The sequence below is a fragment of the Malaclemys terrapin genome, chromosome 10, assembly GCF_027887155.1.
Source record: "Malaclemys terrapin pileata isolate rMalTer1 chromosome 10, rMalTer1.hap1, whole genome shotgun sequence".
NCBI lineage: Eukaryota > Metazoa > Chordata > Testudines > Emydidae > Malaclemys > Malaclemys terrapin.
The window spans coordinates 22091225-22108517 of record NC_071514.1 but is presented as its reverse complement, the minus strand read 5'-3'; the positions used below and the strand labels follow the sequence as shown (position 1 = coordinate 22108517).

Here is a 17293-nt window from a genome sequence, read left to right as displayed (position 1 = left end):
ACACAATTCCATCTGTTAGCAATTGTGCAAAACAACTTTTCATATATAAATGCCAATACTTCTCTAACTCGTATATAGAGCAAGGTAAAATAGAAGTCAGAATTTAACTCACCAAAGAATTCCAAACCAGCAATGGGAAAAAAGTTCTTTATGTTGTACAGAGCTAGTTTTACTATTGCCAAATGTATAAGAGCCCAGCTGTAGAAAAAGAACAGTTTTCATTTTGTAAAGTACAATTTAAATTCAGTTATCTGCAGGACACAATTTAGTTTCTCTCACCAAACCATGTAGATATATGAGAAAAGCATTTATAACAAACAACAAATAGTGCTTACTTAGTGAGTTTTGAGGGTCAATAGGAACCCCCTACTGCAATGCAAGGTAAGATTTTTATATCTTAAACATGTTAAGTCACTCTCCTTGGAGCCCAGAAGATTCCCCTCCCTCTTTTCCAAACCCCAGATCATCCTCTTCCCTCTAGCAGAGGGCACCTGGACATAGCTCCCTGGGTGTGTAAGAGGGAAACATATGTAAAGTCAGGAATCAAATAATAATCTAATGGCAATGCCAATGAAAGTCCACATTAAGAACTTTCCATGACCTCAAAATGAATGGAAAGGAATCATTGGTATGGTATAAATCAAAGCTTTTTTCCACACTCATATAGTACAATGCAATAGTTCCATTTATAGTCTACTGGATTTGAAAAGACTTGATACAATGTAGATGGAAGACATTTTATTTTCATCAACTCTCATAATAGATGTGACTCATTCATTTATGCCATCCTATGCTGGTGACACTTTTTAAAAAGTGTTTTTTCTAACCCACACAAAAAAGGAAATTAACATAGAAAATTCAAATTACACTTAAAATTGGTCTCTACTCTGAAAAGTAACACTAAATCTGGCATCAAGGGATGTTCGTTGTGTCTCAATGACTGAAATCAAGTTTGCCCAGTTTATTTGCTCAGGTGAATGCAGAAGGGAAAAAAAAAACTTAGCTACTTTACTTGCAAACTCAATCAGAACTGAAAGTCAAGGTGAATTCTTTCCTTTTTGCACATCAGTGTCAGTAATTCAGATTATTCAGGCCAGTTTCTTATCTCAGTAACACCTCTGTAAACCCCTGGCTGTTAAATGAATAGATACTGTAAAATATACTTCACAACAGAAAAGAGGCCCAATTATATCATCTTTTGCTTTGGACGAAAAGCTGAACACACAACACTTTAAGGATTGATGTTTTGGAACTATGGTATAGTTTCCACTAACCTGTAAGAATTGGCATCTTTGTGTTCCTGGATCTGTATGTCGGAAAGGAAAGCATCGTCGTCCTCTTCATCACTGTGAATGCTTTCATCAGAATCATATATAACATCACTATCTGATAAAGGAAGAAATGGCTGCAATGTAAGACAAAAACCTGTTATAATAACTCTTCAGAGCTGTCAATATTTTAACATTTAATGTTCTCCTAGTTATTTAGATGTCACTTAAATAACTTAGTAGTAAAACAGAGCATCTTGATATATAAATCTATTAATATACCTAAATTGTAAGTTAGATGTTCCCTTCAAAAATAAGCATGTAGCAAGGATAAAAATGCTCATTTCCACTATTTTTTGCTTGTCAGAAGAGTGCTAGATTGATAAGTAGATTGATATTTGGAAGTTATATAACATATGTAACATTTTCATCTTTTCTGTGGGGAAAGCAACCTGCAAACATTTTTTTTACAGGTTGTGAGGCACATTAATGAAAACACTTCTTGAAATGTTGTTTTTGCCCTTTAAAATAGGGGAGAAAGATGCATGTGTTCTGTACAAAGTACTTAATTTTATATTGTCAATTTTTAAAAAAAGTCAGAATCTTCTGATACCACTATGTTCAACACCAAATGCCCTACCTTTGCCATAAAATAGTCCCACATGCTGAGTTCTGGAGGAATGAATTTTTCCTTGTAAGAAGGCCTTTCTGCAGGCACAGGTGGAGGTACAACACTATCTTTTACTGGTCTCCCTGGTACAAGCATTCTCATATTAAATCGACGACGATGCTTATCCATTTCTTCTGAAGGAACGGGAGGTGCTAAATTGAATGAATTTAGATAGCTAAAATCATTGTAAGAAACAAATGCTATCCATAGTTTATTTTTAGAAACTGATTAATTTTAGAATTTAAATGAAGTTACCAAAACCATAAATTTTGGTTAAAGTGTTGGGATAATAAAATCTTATAGGCTTAAAACAAAATCAAAGCTAAACTACATTTCAGGTACTATTCCTTAAATATGTCTCTAAATAAAGTAAGTGTAACCATGTAAATAATCCAACTAAATAAATCCAAGTAGAGTTACCATTCTTATGCCACATGCATTAGGAAAAGAAATTGTAATCTCTCTTATTTCAGGAGCTACAGGTTTTAAAATAAGTTTTAGACCAATTCCTGCTTGAACCCATATACAGTAGGATTTTTCTAAAGGAGAAAATGTATATAATTTCACTAAATTGAAATTTTCATAAATCAAGGAAATCTAGATTTATCCTGGCATTTTAGGAAAATCTACGGGGGAGGACTGATTTTAATGTTTCTTTAATGTAATCAAACACAATATGAATGTGGACTTCAAAAATTAGTGCTGTTTTGGATAGGCAAAACTGAAGATTTACACTTACTTTATAATAAAGAAGATAGAGATTTAAAAATACTCTCCTCTTTTAAAGCACACTAACATCCATCTACACTGCAAATCTTTACAAACCTTCATTACTGTCCTTTGAAACATCAGAAACTGCAGCAGCAGCTAGTAGGTTTAAAGAAAACAGAATCTATCTTGAATGAAAGTCTTTGACTGTACATCTAGGAATATTTTTCTAGCTATTGCAAAAGTTAAGCAGTATAAATAAGATAGGTAAGATAATTACAGCATTTTCCTACCCAACATAATCGACTTTTATTATTTAATTCAATAAAAAATCAGTTTGAAATATGTAATTACTGCAAAACGAAGAGTTATTAGCAAGCATCAAAAACTAGTAGAGAATAAAAATACTGTTCAGAAAAGTTTCACTCAAAATGTCTCAATTCAAATTACTTTTCAGAGTTACTTCTTCCACAATTTAATAGTAAAAATGAAACTCCGTTACAAAGGAAAGACAATCCCAGTTAAAATAAAACCAGTTCTTAAAATTTATGCCATATTGTCAATACTTTTTGAAACATTTCTACTGGAAAATACATAGCAATCAGCATATAAGCTGCTCACCAACCTTCTGGGGTAAATATTCTTCATCACAGCCAGCAGCAACTGCACGGCTATTTGGTGTGATGAGTGGTGACTTGTTAAGTGTTACATTTTCTGTCTTGCTGTCTGAGCATTTTGTTTTACCAGAATTGGGTCGAGTAGGAAACTGATTATTCATTGCCTATTCCAGTGTAGTTTTTGAGTGATTTTTCAAGGAAAAGTGCATCCATTTGGGAGGATAATTACATGTATGTATTCAAAGTGGCAGCCAAAGTACATCATCAAAAGTGATCACCTTTAGGGCTCCAGTAGTTCTTGTTATATTTTACCAATAGTAAAATATCGATCAGTTGACAGGTGAAATTTTAAGTTACACTGTTGCTTTCCATGATTTATTAAGAACCTAACTTGTGTAATATAAAACATTTTAAAAATTCAACTACAAAAGCTTCAAAACTGGGGTTCTATCTTAGTTAAAGGACTCTCCTTTTAAACAAATATGTTGAATTCAGTACAGAATATAAATAAAATTAAATGTGTAGATTTTCAGATTCTGCTTGCCAATATCCTCAAACTGGGTTTATTTGCTGTATGTGTCCATTGTGCCATTAACATTTTATAAAGCTAGATTTAACATTTACATAATTATACCAGAGCAGTTTTAAAATTGATGTCACACACACAAAATGACTTCCTGCTTAATTCAACTCCACTTAAATACATTTTTCATTCCTTTGATTTTTCTCAAAATGAATTAGCAATTAATTAAAAGCTGGAGAAGAGCATAGATGAGTAAGGGGCAGTGTCTGCCAAAATAAAACTAATGATATTTCCTCACTTACTAGCCGAGACACAAAAATCACAAATTCATCGGAATGGTATACATACTGTAGCATGGATTACCTCTCATACCTAGGACTGATATCTACAATCTACTTAAACTGTATGATCTTTGAGGTAGGTACTGACTTGTCATTTATAATTATGTGCAGTGTTTAGCACAATGTAGCCCCATGGTATTTCCAAAACACAGAAATTAATAACTATCTTTCAGACCTCCAACAAGTGGAAGCTATCCATGTTACAGCTCAGTAGTCAGAACCTTTATGAACTACAAATTGTGTTCTCTTCTTGTTCAAAAATCAGATCAAAGGAAAAAAAAATCTGTTTGTCACATACAGAATGGGAAGAGACTGTCTAGGAAGGAGTACGGCAGAAAGGGATCTAGGGGTTATAGTGGACCACAAGCTAAATATGAGTCAACAATGTGATGCTGTTGCAAAAAAAGCAAACGTGATTCTGGGATGTATTAACAGGTGTGTTGTGAGCAAGACACGAGAAGTCATTCTTCCGCTCTACTCTGCTCTGGTTAGGCCTCAGCTGGAGTATTGTGTCCAGTTCTGGGCACCGCATTTCAAGAAAGATGTGGAGAAATTGGAAAGGGTCCAGAGAAGAGCAACAAGAATGATTTAAAGATCTTGAGAACATGACCTATGAAGGAAGGCTGAAAGAATTGGGTTTGTTTACTTCAGAAAAGAGAAGACTGAGAGGGGACATGATAGCAGTTTTCAGGTATCTAAAAGGGTGTCATAAGGAAGAGGGAGAAAACTTGTTCACCTTAGCCTCTAAGGATAGAACAAGAAGCAGTGGGCTTAAACTGCAGTAAGGAAGGTCTAGGTTGGACATTTAGGAAAAAGTTCCTAACTGTCAGGGTGGTTAAACACTGGAATAAATTGCCTAGAGAGGTTGTGGAATCTCCATCTCTGGAGATATTTAAGAGTAGGTTAGATAAATGTCTATCAGGGATGGTCTAGACAGTATTTGATCCTGCCATGCGGGCAGGGGACTGGACCCTATGACCTCTCGAGGTCCCTTCCAGTCCTAGAATCTATTAATCAAGTGTCTGCTTCTGAATCCATCACACATGCAGGGCAGAGGCGGGGGACTGGGGAGCAAGAGGATTACTAGGACAAGGGTGGTGTCTGAGTTAATCTAAAAGAGTGTGTGTGCCCTTTGTCAAAACCAGTATCTCAGACTCTATACAAGGATTTGGGACACTCCAAAAAGAGAGAGCGCTATGTAGAATCAAATTATATTCTACAGCTGAGAACTGCTTCATTCATGAACATAAATAATTGCTTATTTCGTTCATTCTTGCTTAGCTCTAAATGAAGGAAAACTGGATGACTGTCTCAGTATGTTGTGTTTTAAATCAATGATCATACTTAAGCCAAGCAGACACTCAAACCTCATATGTAACAGCTAGAAAACTGAACAGACTAGGACACACACCTGATGATCAGTAATGATGGAAAACAGAGCTGCAGATACTGGGGAGCCTTTAATATGTACTGAACTATGAGTGATAACTGGCTGAAAACCATTAGCCAAGAATTACTCTTCCACTGCAAAATGTACTTTTCCCTAGAAGACTGTTTTAGGAGTACTGTAAATCTACAGATAATTTTAACTCTTCTAGATTAATTTAAATTTTGGGAGATTCAAAACCCTGTGTCTCAAACTTAAAATTTTTTTATGCAAACAAAAGGATAAAAAAATGCCAGAGAGCAATAAAGAGTTTAGACTATGCCAATTGCTCAACTGCTTTTTTCATTAAGTCAATAACTAATATTTGTGTCATATTTTAGGACCCGCAATGTGTTATGTGGAATATATGAAGACAATACTGACCTCCAAGAGCTAACCATCTCTCTCCTCCCCCCCACCCCCCCGTCCTTCTAAAATAACCTCCTCCGGGGTAAAGGTATTTTTAGGACTTGCATAATCATACTGAAGGAATTAATGAGAATCTTAGAATTCTTGATCAGTATGGATTGGCAAGAATACAACTTTTAGCCAAGGTTAAGAACTGATATCAGACACATACTATCAAACATTATGAATTTAAAAGTTCATTTTTAAACTATGTGCCTGGAACCTAAAAAAAAGGAAATTAAACTAGTCTCTTTCCCCCAAATTATATGAATGCACCTTATTGGTCTGAAATTTAATCAACACAAAGTACCTGGAATATTTTCAGATTGTCTTCGGGGTTTCACAACAAGTTTCACACCTCCCCCAAAGACAGCAGCCCACATTCGACTGTTCAGGGGATGGGCTGCTAGCCGAAACAATTCATTGCAAGAATTAGTAGCAAGGGCATGTATCAGGAGACTTAGGTAAACAGCTATGACAGCTTCACAAAGTAAAATGTTTAACTTTGGCTGGTCCTCATCCTGGGCTGAATTTAAGAGATTTATAAGTGAGCTCACACCTGCAAGAATAAAAAAGAAAAGACTTAAAGAAGTTCATAGAAGTACAAAAAACAAGTCAGTATTTTTCTTATATTCATTTCATGCTAAACAAAGAATTCTGAGTGGCCATTTAGTACTTTGATCTAAATTAAGTTTATTATCCCTATATCTGAATAGATTGTAACATTTGTTTCCTTATGATTTTCCTTTCCAAGACAGACCTTTGCCTGAGAGCATTCTGTCTCAGGTGTGTAGCTGGATGGTTCTTGCTCAGCTGTTCAGGGTTTAACTGATCTCCATATGGGGGGGTCAGGAAGAAATCTTCCCCTAGGTCAGCTTGGCATTGACTCTGGTTTTTTTTTCATCTTCCTCTGTAGCACGTACCTGTGGGTCACTTGCCAGGATTATCTGGGTATATCTCATTTAAGCATATCTCTGCTATTGCAGTGGCCTGGGGCACTGGTGCACCTCGGTCCCTCCTCTCTGCTTGTGGTAGATAATAGTCTAATCTCCAGTGGGCTGTAATACTTTGGTCTAATTTAATTTGTTGGGTTTAGTGTGTGGGTGCTGGATAGAGTTGGTGACAGGAGGTCAGATTAGATGGATTTTGTGGTCTCTTCTGGCGTTAAACTCTATGGCACTATAAAGCCATCAGACTTTTTTGCAACTGTGCCTCTTTTCCTGCAAATACTACAGACAGTTCAGATTTATCCATGAGGTTCTAGGAGTAGGTCTCATCCCCTTTACTCTTGGCACCATATGAGTATTTCCAAAATTGTATGTAAACACTAAATTCTTAATAGATTCATTATAATGCCTTGTGCAACTTTACAAAATACATACATAAAACCTAAGGAGGCCATGGCCATAAAAATGCCTGAAGAACTTCTCTTGGATGGGACAGTTTAGAGGAATGGTCATTCCCAGAAAAGAAATCATCAGGGAACCAAGTTTACATTCTGGATCCTGATCTTTCTCTCATTGAAGATATCTGGGGCACAGTGAGCATCTTTCTGTTCCCATACGGGAGCCATAAATTAAATGCTGATGGAATTCACCCAAGAGTTAAGAAGCAAGAATGCAAAATAGATTTTTTTCAATAAGGGAAGCATATCTGATATCTGCATCTTCAGATGACTAATGTATGCTATCAAGATTCTTGTTGGCTTGAACACTAAGCCTGGTGTGCATTTGTAGATGTCACTGCATGTTCTGAGTCACAAGAAAAATCAAGACATTAAGTGAGAAACAGATTAGAGTGGGGAACATCTGAAAAAGTGGCATTGGCATACTGTTGTGAAAAATAACTTAGTTTTTTCTCACCCGGCCATTGAGCAGGAGTTGAATTTGGTGTTGCATGTTCTTCAATGCTTTCTGTCCTCAGTCTGCGTCGATCACTCAAAAGCAGTCCTTGATAAACCATTCCTGTAAACTGATTTGTTTCTGTTTGACTGCTAAACACAAATCAATTTTTTCTAATGAGAAAGGATTTTAGAATGTTCTTGTAATGAAGTATAGTGTATATATGGCAAGTCATTTTAGTCTTTAATTTTTCAGAAAATACATTTGAAATTCTGTATAGTGCGTAGGAGCAGTTTTAGAAGACTGAGTAAAGTCATTATGTTTTTACAATGTAAAAAATAGTTAACGTTTAGTGCTAAAAATCTTAGTCTGCATGCAATGTTTTATATTCCAGTCTCTCTGTCTGTATGTTTGGGCATGAGAAAAAGATTCATTTTCAAAGATTTTAGTAATCAGAAAATGTATTGTGAAAAGTGAAAAATGCCCTCACATCTGTAGGTGTATTTATTCTCTACTCTTTTCAAAGCTGGCCATATAACTATCTGAAACTTGTTCATCTGTCAGGTATGAGAAGAAATTGCTCCTATGCATCAATGTGTCTGCTGTGGAAAATTGCCTTTTAAAGTGTTCTCCTTCTAATAGAGCCTCAATCATAGATTGAGTGACTAGATATTTTTATTCTTTATTCCGTGCCATAAAATCTACTAAACAATTTTTGGTATTAAATTTAATTCATCTAAAATTGGGCAAATGGAGGGCACCCATATAGTTTATCTTGAAAATGTTACAAGAAGGTAACAAAAACTGTAGCTTCATTCACACAGTTTCTTCATAATGCATTAATTGCATTATATACATGTGTGCACAAAGTCTTGCACATTGAACTTAGGCCTGGCTGTGTATACACACGAGTATATATGTGCTTAATTCACATTTTAAAATAAATGCATAAAGAACCAACATTTTGAAAGTTTGCTCTTACGTGAAAACAAAAAACACATTTTAAATGTAACTGTAAGAAGAGATCAATTTTTACCTGTAGCTGTGGCTGTCACATAAAGCTTGATAAATAGATGCAGAAAGTGAAGCTGCTAATGAATGAAGTGTATGCACCTAAAACAAAATCATCCAATTAAATTTTATATGAAAAGTTGTAAAACTGCAATTTTTTTCTTAAAATCACAATTAACAAATTAAGTGAGACTGGCTTTTGAGAAAATCTGAATGTTAAACACAAATGTTGAGTTAACTAGTTATACATCGCATGAAGAAAGGAATTGTTAACTGTGATTTATTTTATTCATACAATATACTAATTTAAAAATTACATCCCAATTGTTTTAACTAAATTAAAATTTAGCTACACACAGGATTCTGTTGCATCTAATGCTGCAATCAAAACCCTTCTCCAAGACATGCCTAAGACTGATGCTCTAATTATGTAAATGTCAAAACAATTTAGATTACACTGAAATAGAATTACCACCATCACTGAGTGCAGATTAAATAACTACAATTTTCTGTTATGCAATATCCTGCCAATATTCTGATTGGTTCTAGACATCTGATCTACATAATCAATAATATACAGTTATTTCTCAATATCCTGATATGCTAACTGGCTAGTATGAAGAGCTGTATAATCACTGTGTGGTTTTTTTGCAATTCTGCAATAACTGTACTGTGTATATGTACATCTCTACTCACAACTATAATCAGCCTTCTCTAACCGTTCTCTTGCATAATTTTCCAGCAGTCTGCCAGCAAGGACAATACTTCAGCTTCTTGTTGCCTTCAATTGAGGCAGAAATCTTCCAATATTTACAGAAAAGAATTAAAAATGGAGTCCAAAAAGCAAAGAAAATGGTGCTGTTAAAGTGCTGGAGGTTTTATTTTATTTTATTTTATTTTTTTTAAAAACCTTTAACTTATTTCCATCTCCCCTTCTATCATTCCTCTTGGTCAGCCAGGTCCTTGCCCTCAGAATAACTGTTGTATTATTTATACTGTTGGTTGGAAAATGCTATCTTTTCTTTCTCAATTCAGTTTTGAAATAAAATGCATGCAAAAATATCAGTTATTATGGGGGGAAAGACTGGCTGAGCTGTAGTGCAGAAAGAAAGGCATGGAGAACGGAGCTAAATGGAGAGAAAGGAAGAAAATGATGGAGAGAATGAGAGATGACCAGCTGGAGAGGATTTTTTTTTTTTTTTTTAATTCTTGCAACAATTTGACAACCAATTCTATTTTCCAGGTTTTTTTTCATTTAAATGTCAATATTGAATTAAAATTTGCAGTATGATCATCTGAAAGTAACTCCTGTTAACTCACCCGTAAACCATGTCTTTGTCTATTAAACTCTTTGGGACTTTTGTCATCTGTTTTTACTTCCTCTGAACACATTGGTCTTTAGCTTCAGAGTTTCTTCAGCTCAGAATATGGGGCCAGATTTTCAGTGTGTGTAAATCAACATAGCTTCATTAAAATCAACAATTTATGGCAATTTTATCAGGGGTTTATACATGAGTTAAGAGGATTCACTTCCAAGTCAGAATACATTTTAAGACCTTCTATAATACATAATTGTCATTTTAATTCCACCCAGGGCATTGCTGGTGGTCAGTTCTGCAACAATGAATTTCATTGATCAACATAAACACTGGGATTCACTGATGTAGCAAAGGCCCAGATTTGGGACTAGTGTTCTGGTCACTCATGCTCTGGGTTAAAAGGCTGTTGCACTAGGCAATGGATGGAAGGAAACAGCCAAGTGCCAAGATATCCACATTCACCCAGATTATGGGAGAACAGATATATTGCCACAAAGTTTGAAAGAGTGAGTTTGATTTTTCTTGAGACTACCTGTATTGCTCAACTTAAGAGTCATCATGTATGAGTAATGTGGCCATCTGAAACACATATTCCATGCTGTCACACATTCCCTTCTTACCATATACAAACATACAAATAACTATATCATCTCATTTTCAAATTCAGAGAGAACTTCTTTTGCCTTACCTTTACATCTTCGATATTAGGATGGGGTGGAAATTTCATCTGTACTATGGTGTAAAGAATGTCATGGATGTGGTTATTTAAGTACAGCACAGGGTTGGCTATTACAGTTTTTGTTGAAGCAATACTTGCAGAAAGCAGTGGAAGCGTTGTGGGTAATGGAAGGGGAGACTGAAGTTGCTTTACTGTAGTTTCCTGTTTAAAAGAAAATACAGTAGGTAAGATGGTCACATAGCTGACAACAGAAGTAGAGCACATATTTACAACCTTAATGATTAAACAGAATAATCTTCCTTCATCTCTAGCTATACAATATGGATGTAATTTTATGCTCATTGAGGTCAATGGCAAAGCTCTCATAACTTTAATGGTCCAGGATCAGGGACTAACATACATTCAACTTTTCTAGAATACATTTTGATTCCTAGCAGGAAGATAAAACCACTAGCCCTAAGTAACAAGTGTTAGGACTATTTAATACCAAACACTACTATAATAAAAAATGCATTAGCACTAACATGAGTTGAGCTCCTAGGCTACTCAGTGGTCTGAGTTTAATACAAATCCCGCTGCCAACTCTGTCCACATATCTATTCAAGTGACACCATCATAGGACCTAATCACATTAGCCACACCATCAGGGGCTCGTTCACCTGCACATCTACCAATGTGATATATGCCATCATGTGCCAGCAATGCTCCTCTGCCATGTACATTGGCCAAACCGGACAGTCTCTACGCAAAAGAATAAACGGACACAAATCTGACATCAGAAATCATAACATTCAAAAACCAGTAGAAGAACACTTCAACCTCTCTAATCGCTCAGTGACAGACGTTAAGGTGGCAATTTTGCAACAGAAAAGCTTCAAAAACAGACTCCAATGAGAAGCTGCTGAACTTGAATTAATATGCAAACTAGATACCATTAACTTAGGTTTGAACAGAGACTGGGAATGGCTCGGTCATTACACTGATTTAATCTATTTCCCCATGTTAAAGTATCCTCACGCCTTTGTGTCACCTGTCCGAAATAGGCCATCTTGATTATCACTTCAAAAGTTTTTCTCCCCTGCTGATAATAGCTTCTCTTAATTAATTAGCCTCTTACAGTTGGTATGGGTACTTCCACCTTTTCATGTTCTCTGAATGTATAAATATCTTCTTACTGTATGTTCCATTCTATGGATCCGATGAAGTGGGCAGTAGCCCACAAAAGCTTATGTTCAAATAAATTTGTTAGTCTCTAAGGTGCCACAAGTACTCCTGTTCTTTTTGCTGATACAGACTAACATGGCTGCTACTCTAAAATACGTATATAGTATCTTCTATGTGAGGAACTCCAAGTATTTTACAAACAACATATTAAAACCTCACAACACTCGTATAATCTTAGTTTTATTCCTATTTTAAATGTGGAAAAAACTGAAGCAAAGTTAAACAACTTGTCCATCATCACACAGGATCTCTGTTGCTAAACAGGAAATAAATCCTACTTGCAGTCCTAAGATTTAGCTGCTAGATACTTTCTCTAGTATGAAATAAATACAGAGAATGCCAGACAGTGCTTGGGGACACTATATTGTTTGATTTTTGTCTTTTGGATGAGATACAAATTAAGCCCAATCACTTGTTGTCCCATGGCATTATTCGCAAGAATTGGGGGCATTAGAGCTTGTCAAATTCCAATTGGAACAATATAGGTGGACAACATGTAATTATCAAAAATGGAATGCGCATAGAATACTGAGTCTTAACACTTAGATACCAGCTTAAATGCTATGCTGATAGGTGCCTCAGAACACTCTAAACTTGAAAATAGTGAAATAGGATCTTTAATAATCATAGATGGCCAGGATCCAGATTTAAGATTTATGCAAAAGCAGCATCCCAAAATACCAGACTGTGCCCCCTAATTCCACCTGGGGAGTTGGTACTCTTCCCTCTAAGTCTATAAAGTTCTATGTACTGACTTACCAACCCGACTGCAGTACCCTAGAAATGTCTGATCTAAGTACTACTCTGGCCTGACTTTGTGAGTGATTTGACAAAAATCACAGTCTGACGAGCTGTGGTTGCAAGACGACTAAAATTCCTAAACTACTTAAAATGAACTAAACTCAATTTAAAGTCTTTTAAAAGATTGTCTTACCTGCTGTGACTCTTGCAACAAAAACTTGAGCTCCATTCTTACAGATGCTAGACCACCACCTTGTGCCCCATGAAGGCTACAGTAACTTAGGAAAACTCTCAGGAGAGCTTGATTCTTTTGCAGCCACCACTTTCGTCTTTCAGCATGCTCTCGTTTCGCCTGCAACCTACGTCTTTCTATCTGGTGACGTTCATATGAGCCAATATCTGGCTTATCCACAATTTCTTCATGATCTAGTAGGTCACCATCTACTTTAGTATATGTTTCACAATAGTCTTTGCCAGCTGCTTCATGGTTACATATTTCATGCATAGCAGCAATTTCTTTTTCCAGCCAATTGTACAGCTGAAATCTAAGCTTCCCTCCGTCTACCTCATACCCCGTAGCCAAAGTCCTAAGTTCGGTCATTAGGATCTTCAAACAGGCTCTGAACTTGAGTTGTTCGGCAATTACATCAACCTCAGCGTCGCCTCCATCAGAGTCCTCCCCTGGAGGTGTCTGTAGTACATCAATGTGTGCACTCTTCTCATCTAGTTTTCCATTTTTAGAGTCCAATTTCGAACCTTTCATTGTTAAACCAACATCATCTTTCTCTTCCTCTGAGCCATCTTTGTCTTCACCCCAGTCAAGAGTAAGAGACTCCTCATCGAATTTTACTGCCGGCTGACTCCAGTCAAATTGTGCTGAAGAACCAGTGCTACTTTCCAAAGCAGATGAAGCTGAAAATGGCTTTGACCAGTCTATATTACTACTTTCAGCACCATCACTCACAGTGTTTGACTCTAGAATCACACCAGTTTTACTAGTGGTACTTGAACTGGATTGATCTTTCTTGGTAGAAATGCTGGACTTTTTACTTATTTTTGGAATTTTGGAAAGAACTTCAAGAGCTAAAACAGGGCATCCCACTTTAAAATGAGCATTTGCAGTGGTGAAGAATAATTTTCTCTCTATAAGATTAATTTTATCAACAAAACTTTTCTCAGTTTTTATACCTAAAGTGGCCAGAGTTCCATCTGGTGAGCTGAAATGTCTTCGGAGGAGCAAAGGGTGGGTCCGAAGGTAGTTGTAAAAACTAAACACCACAGGATTGCAGGACTTGATGATAACTAGAGGATTTAAACAAATATGACCTCTACTGAAACACATACAAATGAATATTATTTTAAGGTTGTTTTGCAAACCTTTATTTGCGACTTTACAAAACCTTACCAAAACTGTCTAGCATATTTGTAAAAAATAAAAAAATCACATATCCCACAAGAAAAGTGATAACATGAACTGATTATGGAAAGAATAAAAAGTTGTCATACTGACCCCCTGTTCCTTCTGCTTTATGGCACTCAGGCAACTCAAATAAAGAGGAAAGCTGGCTTGGTCGGTCACCTTGGGATTGCCACAGTATAGGGGAATTCCTTGGTGGCATAAAATCAGCCTAGCTCAGTGTCACCCAGCAATTGGCCCTGGCCTAGCAGCTTTTTCAGGTAATGGCTAGGCTAGGGGACCTGGCTGCATCACTGCTGAACTCTGGTAATCCCTGGTACCGAAATGGCTGCCTGAAGGTTATTACAACTGGGCACAAATTAGAGCAGTCTCAAGGATGCTCTAACCGGCAATGTAGATTGAACCTGCCCCCCAGGATAAGGGAAGGGGATGTAAAGTGGCACTTTTGTTTCCATCCTTTCTGGTCTTACAAAGATTGGCTGGTGGATCCAGGAATGAGCCCAATGTTTGTTTATTAATAGAGAAAAAATTATAAATTGAGTTATATACATTAGTTACTCTTACACGTTTTTAAAAATCAGCTCTCTTATTAAAGACATGCTCCTAAAAAAAACAGATAATGTAATACCACCAGGTGAATACTCCTTAGTTCCCCATTTTGTTTAAAACTATTAAAAAACCACTCTCCACCTATCCCTTCCACCTCCAGAGAGCACCTTCCTGAAGTTTCCAATCAAGAACTACAGGATTTGGAGTGAGGAATCCAATCAGTGACTCCCACATGACAACATGGATTACAAATTCTTTCTAAAAGTTGATTTGATATGTTTATTTAGAAATAAACATCCTATTTATTTTTAAACAGAATAAACTTGCCCAATATCTAAGAACATCACAGCTTTGAATGCTATGGGGAGTCTGATTTGTCTCACAATGGCAGCTCAAGACCCAAGAGGAGGAATGCTGTGACTATGAAGGGACTGCTTCCCCCATTCTTATACCAGTTTAATCCTGGTGTTATTCCACTCACTACTATGCAGATGGTGACCTGTGACTCTTGCTTAGCATGCAAGTCTTGCCTGACTCGCTGTCACCTTGCCCTCCTTTTATTTCCTACTCTGCCACTCCATTTGTTTGTTACAGTCCTTGTTGAGCTGGATGAAAGTTTTCTGTCAAAGACTGTCTTTTTAGTACACATCCGTACAGCATCTAGCCCAACGGGGCCTGATCACTGATACTACTACTACTAATTAATTCATTAATAATGTGTTGTATCTGGTTAAGAGTGTAACAGAGTGTAAAATGTCACAAAACAAAGCTGATACCGTTCAACTTTAATATGGTTTGTAAGTCTACTGGTGAGCTTTGTTAATGATTTGGGATTTCAAGCAGATTTTTAATCATTTTTGAAGGCGTTAAACTTAATTTTGGTTCTTTTAGACATAATCCTTGGCTCCTAAGCAGTGTGAAGAACATGGGAGGTATCAGTATTTATTTCTCTCTCTCTCGGGGCTTGGTGGTTATTGTACTGCTAGCTGCAAGGTGACTTTGGCTATGTCTATGCTACCGCCTATGTCAGCAAAACATATGTCATGCAGGGGTGAATATTCCACTCCCTGAGCAACATAAGTTACACCGACATAGGTTTCTGTGTGCACAGCGCTATGTTAGCGGGAAAGGTGGGTTTTTTATGCTGACAGGAAATCTCTCTCCTATTGGTATAGAGCCTCTTCACTGGACACACTGTATCGGTAAGCTGTGCCATTGGAGCGCTGTACGTAGAGACATGGCCTAAGGTTTCGGTCCTGCAGAGATCCAGAACAACAGTGCTCAGGTTGCGGAAATGGGATGTTGTACCCTGGCGGTCCAGTCAAAAGTTGGGTGAATCTCGGGATTCCATTCTGATCAGTGTAGGTGTAGGCCTAAGCCTATCACTTGAAGAAAGTGCCCACAGGGAGACAGATCACTGGTATCACTCACCCATGAACCGCAACAAGCGTTTGTAAAAATGAAATAACTATACTCTAATAAGCTTATGGTAACAGTACACTGTAGCTATTGCACACTTCATAACTACAACACAATGGAGAATTAAACAGATAATTAACAGATATTAGCTGTTTGTTGAAATCCTGAGAATTATTGCATTAATGAATTACAGCTACAGTAACAGCTACTTTAACTATGCCTTTTTCATATTTAAGGATCTGTTTTTACTTTTAAATGCTTAATTATTTTATTTAATTATGTAAGGATCTATAAATCCTAATGATAAAATATATTTGAAAATTACTACACTGATATTTCCCCTACCTGGATTTTCATCATCTTCCTTAGGTGTTTGTTCCAATAAAGTGTCCAGTGCTCTAGTGTAGTCTTTCGTTATCCAATAGGCAAGATTTCGCAGGAAAGGATCAGGATGCAATTTAGTACATTTGAAGCCAGTTCCATCTTTCTGGCAACCCAAAATCTTTTCATAAAGAATGGATGTATAGGTAAGGGAGGTCTCAAATTCTGATTCATATAAACGAGCAATAACCATGGCCAGCTGAATATCTTCCATTTTTTCAAGACACACCTGTGGCATAAAGCGTGAAAAGCAAGCTGCTGCATTAGGGAAGCCTAGCTCTCTCAAAGAAAGAATGAATTAAATAACCACCCACATTTAGAATGAAGAGTAATTTTCCCATCATGTAAAATGTTTAAAAGGTACATCAAATTTGGGGGTCAGAAACCTAGATCCAAGTATGTTTTTTTCCACTCTGGTCAGAAGTGTGTTGATTTTTCCCCCCCCAGATTTTTATAAAATTCTGGTTTATTTAGTAGTGTATCAATGGATTAATAATCTAATGGACTTTTTTCCTTCAGGCTTAAGCACAAATTTTCAGCCTTAATTACATGAACATTAGTTTTTTGGGAGGTTTTGGTACTGAACCGTATGCAGAATTATATCTGATATCCTGTAATAAAGACTCTTGTAATACGTACACACACAGGCAGCATTAATGTTGCATAACTGATTTTTCATTGCTCCACTGTACAACTTTCTCTTTCCACAGCTTTTGTGAAATGATTAACAAATAACAATGGGTTTAAACTG

At 36.5% G+C, this 17293-nt stretch overlaps 1 protein-coding gene across 2 annotated transcripts in view; it reads right to left on the bottom strand.

Annotated features, from left to right (window-relative positions):
• Positions 1 to 17293, bottom strand: part of DMXL2 (Dmx like 2) — a 116290-nt gene that overhangs the window by 22735 nt on the left and 76262 nt on the right. For both annotated transcript variants that reach the window (XM_054041058.1, XM_054041059.1), the window contains exons 23-31: positions 16507 to 16771; positions 12970 to 14078; positions 10821 to 11012; positions 8839 to 8915; positions 7824 to 7954; positions 6272 to 6520; positions 1909 to 2090; positions 1275 to 1405; positions 113 to 198 (exon numbers count right to left, since the gene is read on the bottom strand). In XM_054041058.1, the coding sequence (XP_053897033.1) occupies positions 113 to 198; positions 1275 to 1405; positions 1909 to 2090; positions 6272 to 6520; positions 7824 to 7954; positions 8839 to 8915; positions 10821 to 11012; positions 12970 to 14078; positions 16507 to 16771 (2422 nt within the window). The remainder of the gene's footprint in view (positions 1 to 112; positions 199 to 1274; positions 1406 to 1908; positions 2091 to 6271; positions 6521 to 7823; positions 7955 to 8838; positions 8916 to 10820; positions 11013 to 12969; positions 14079 to 16506; positions 16772 to 17293) is intronic.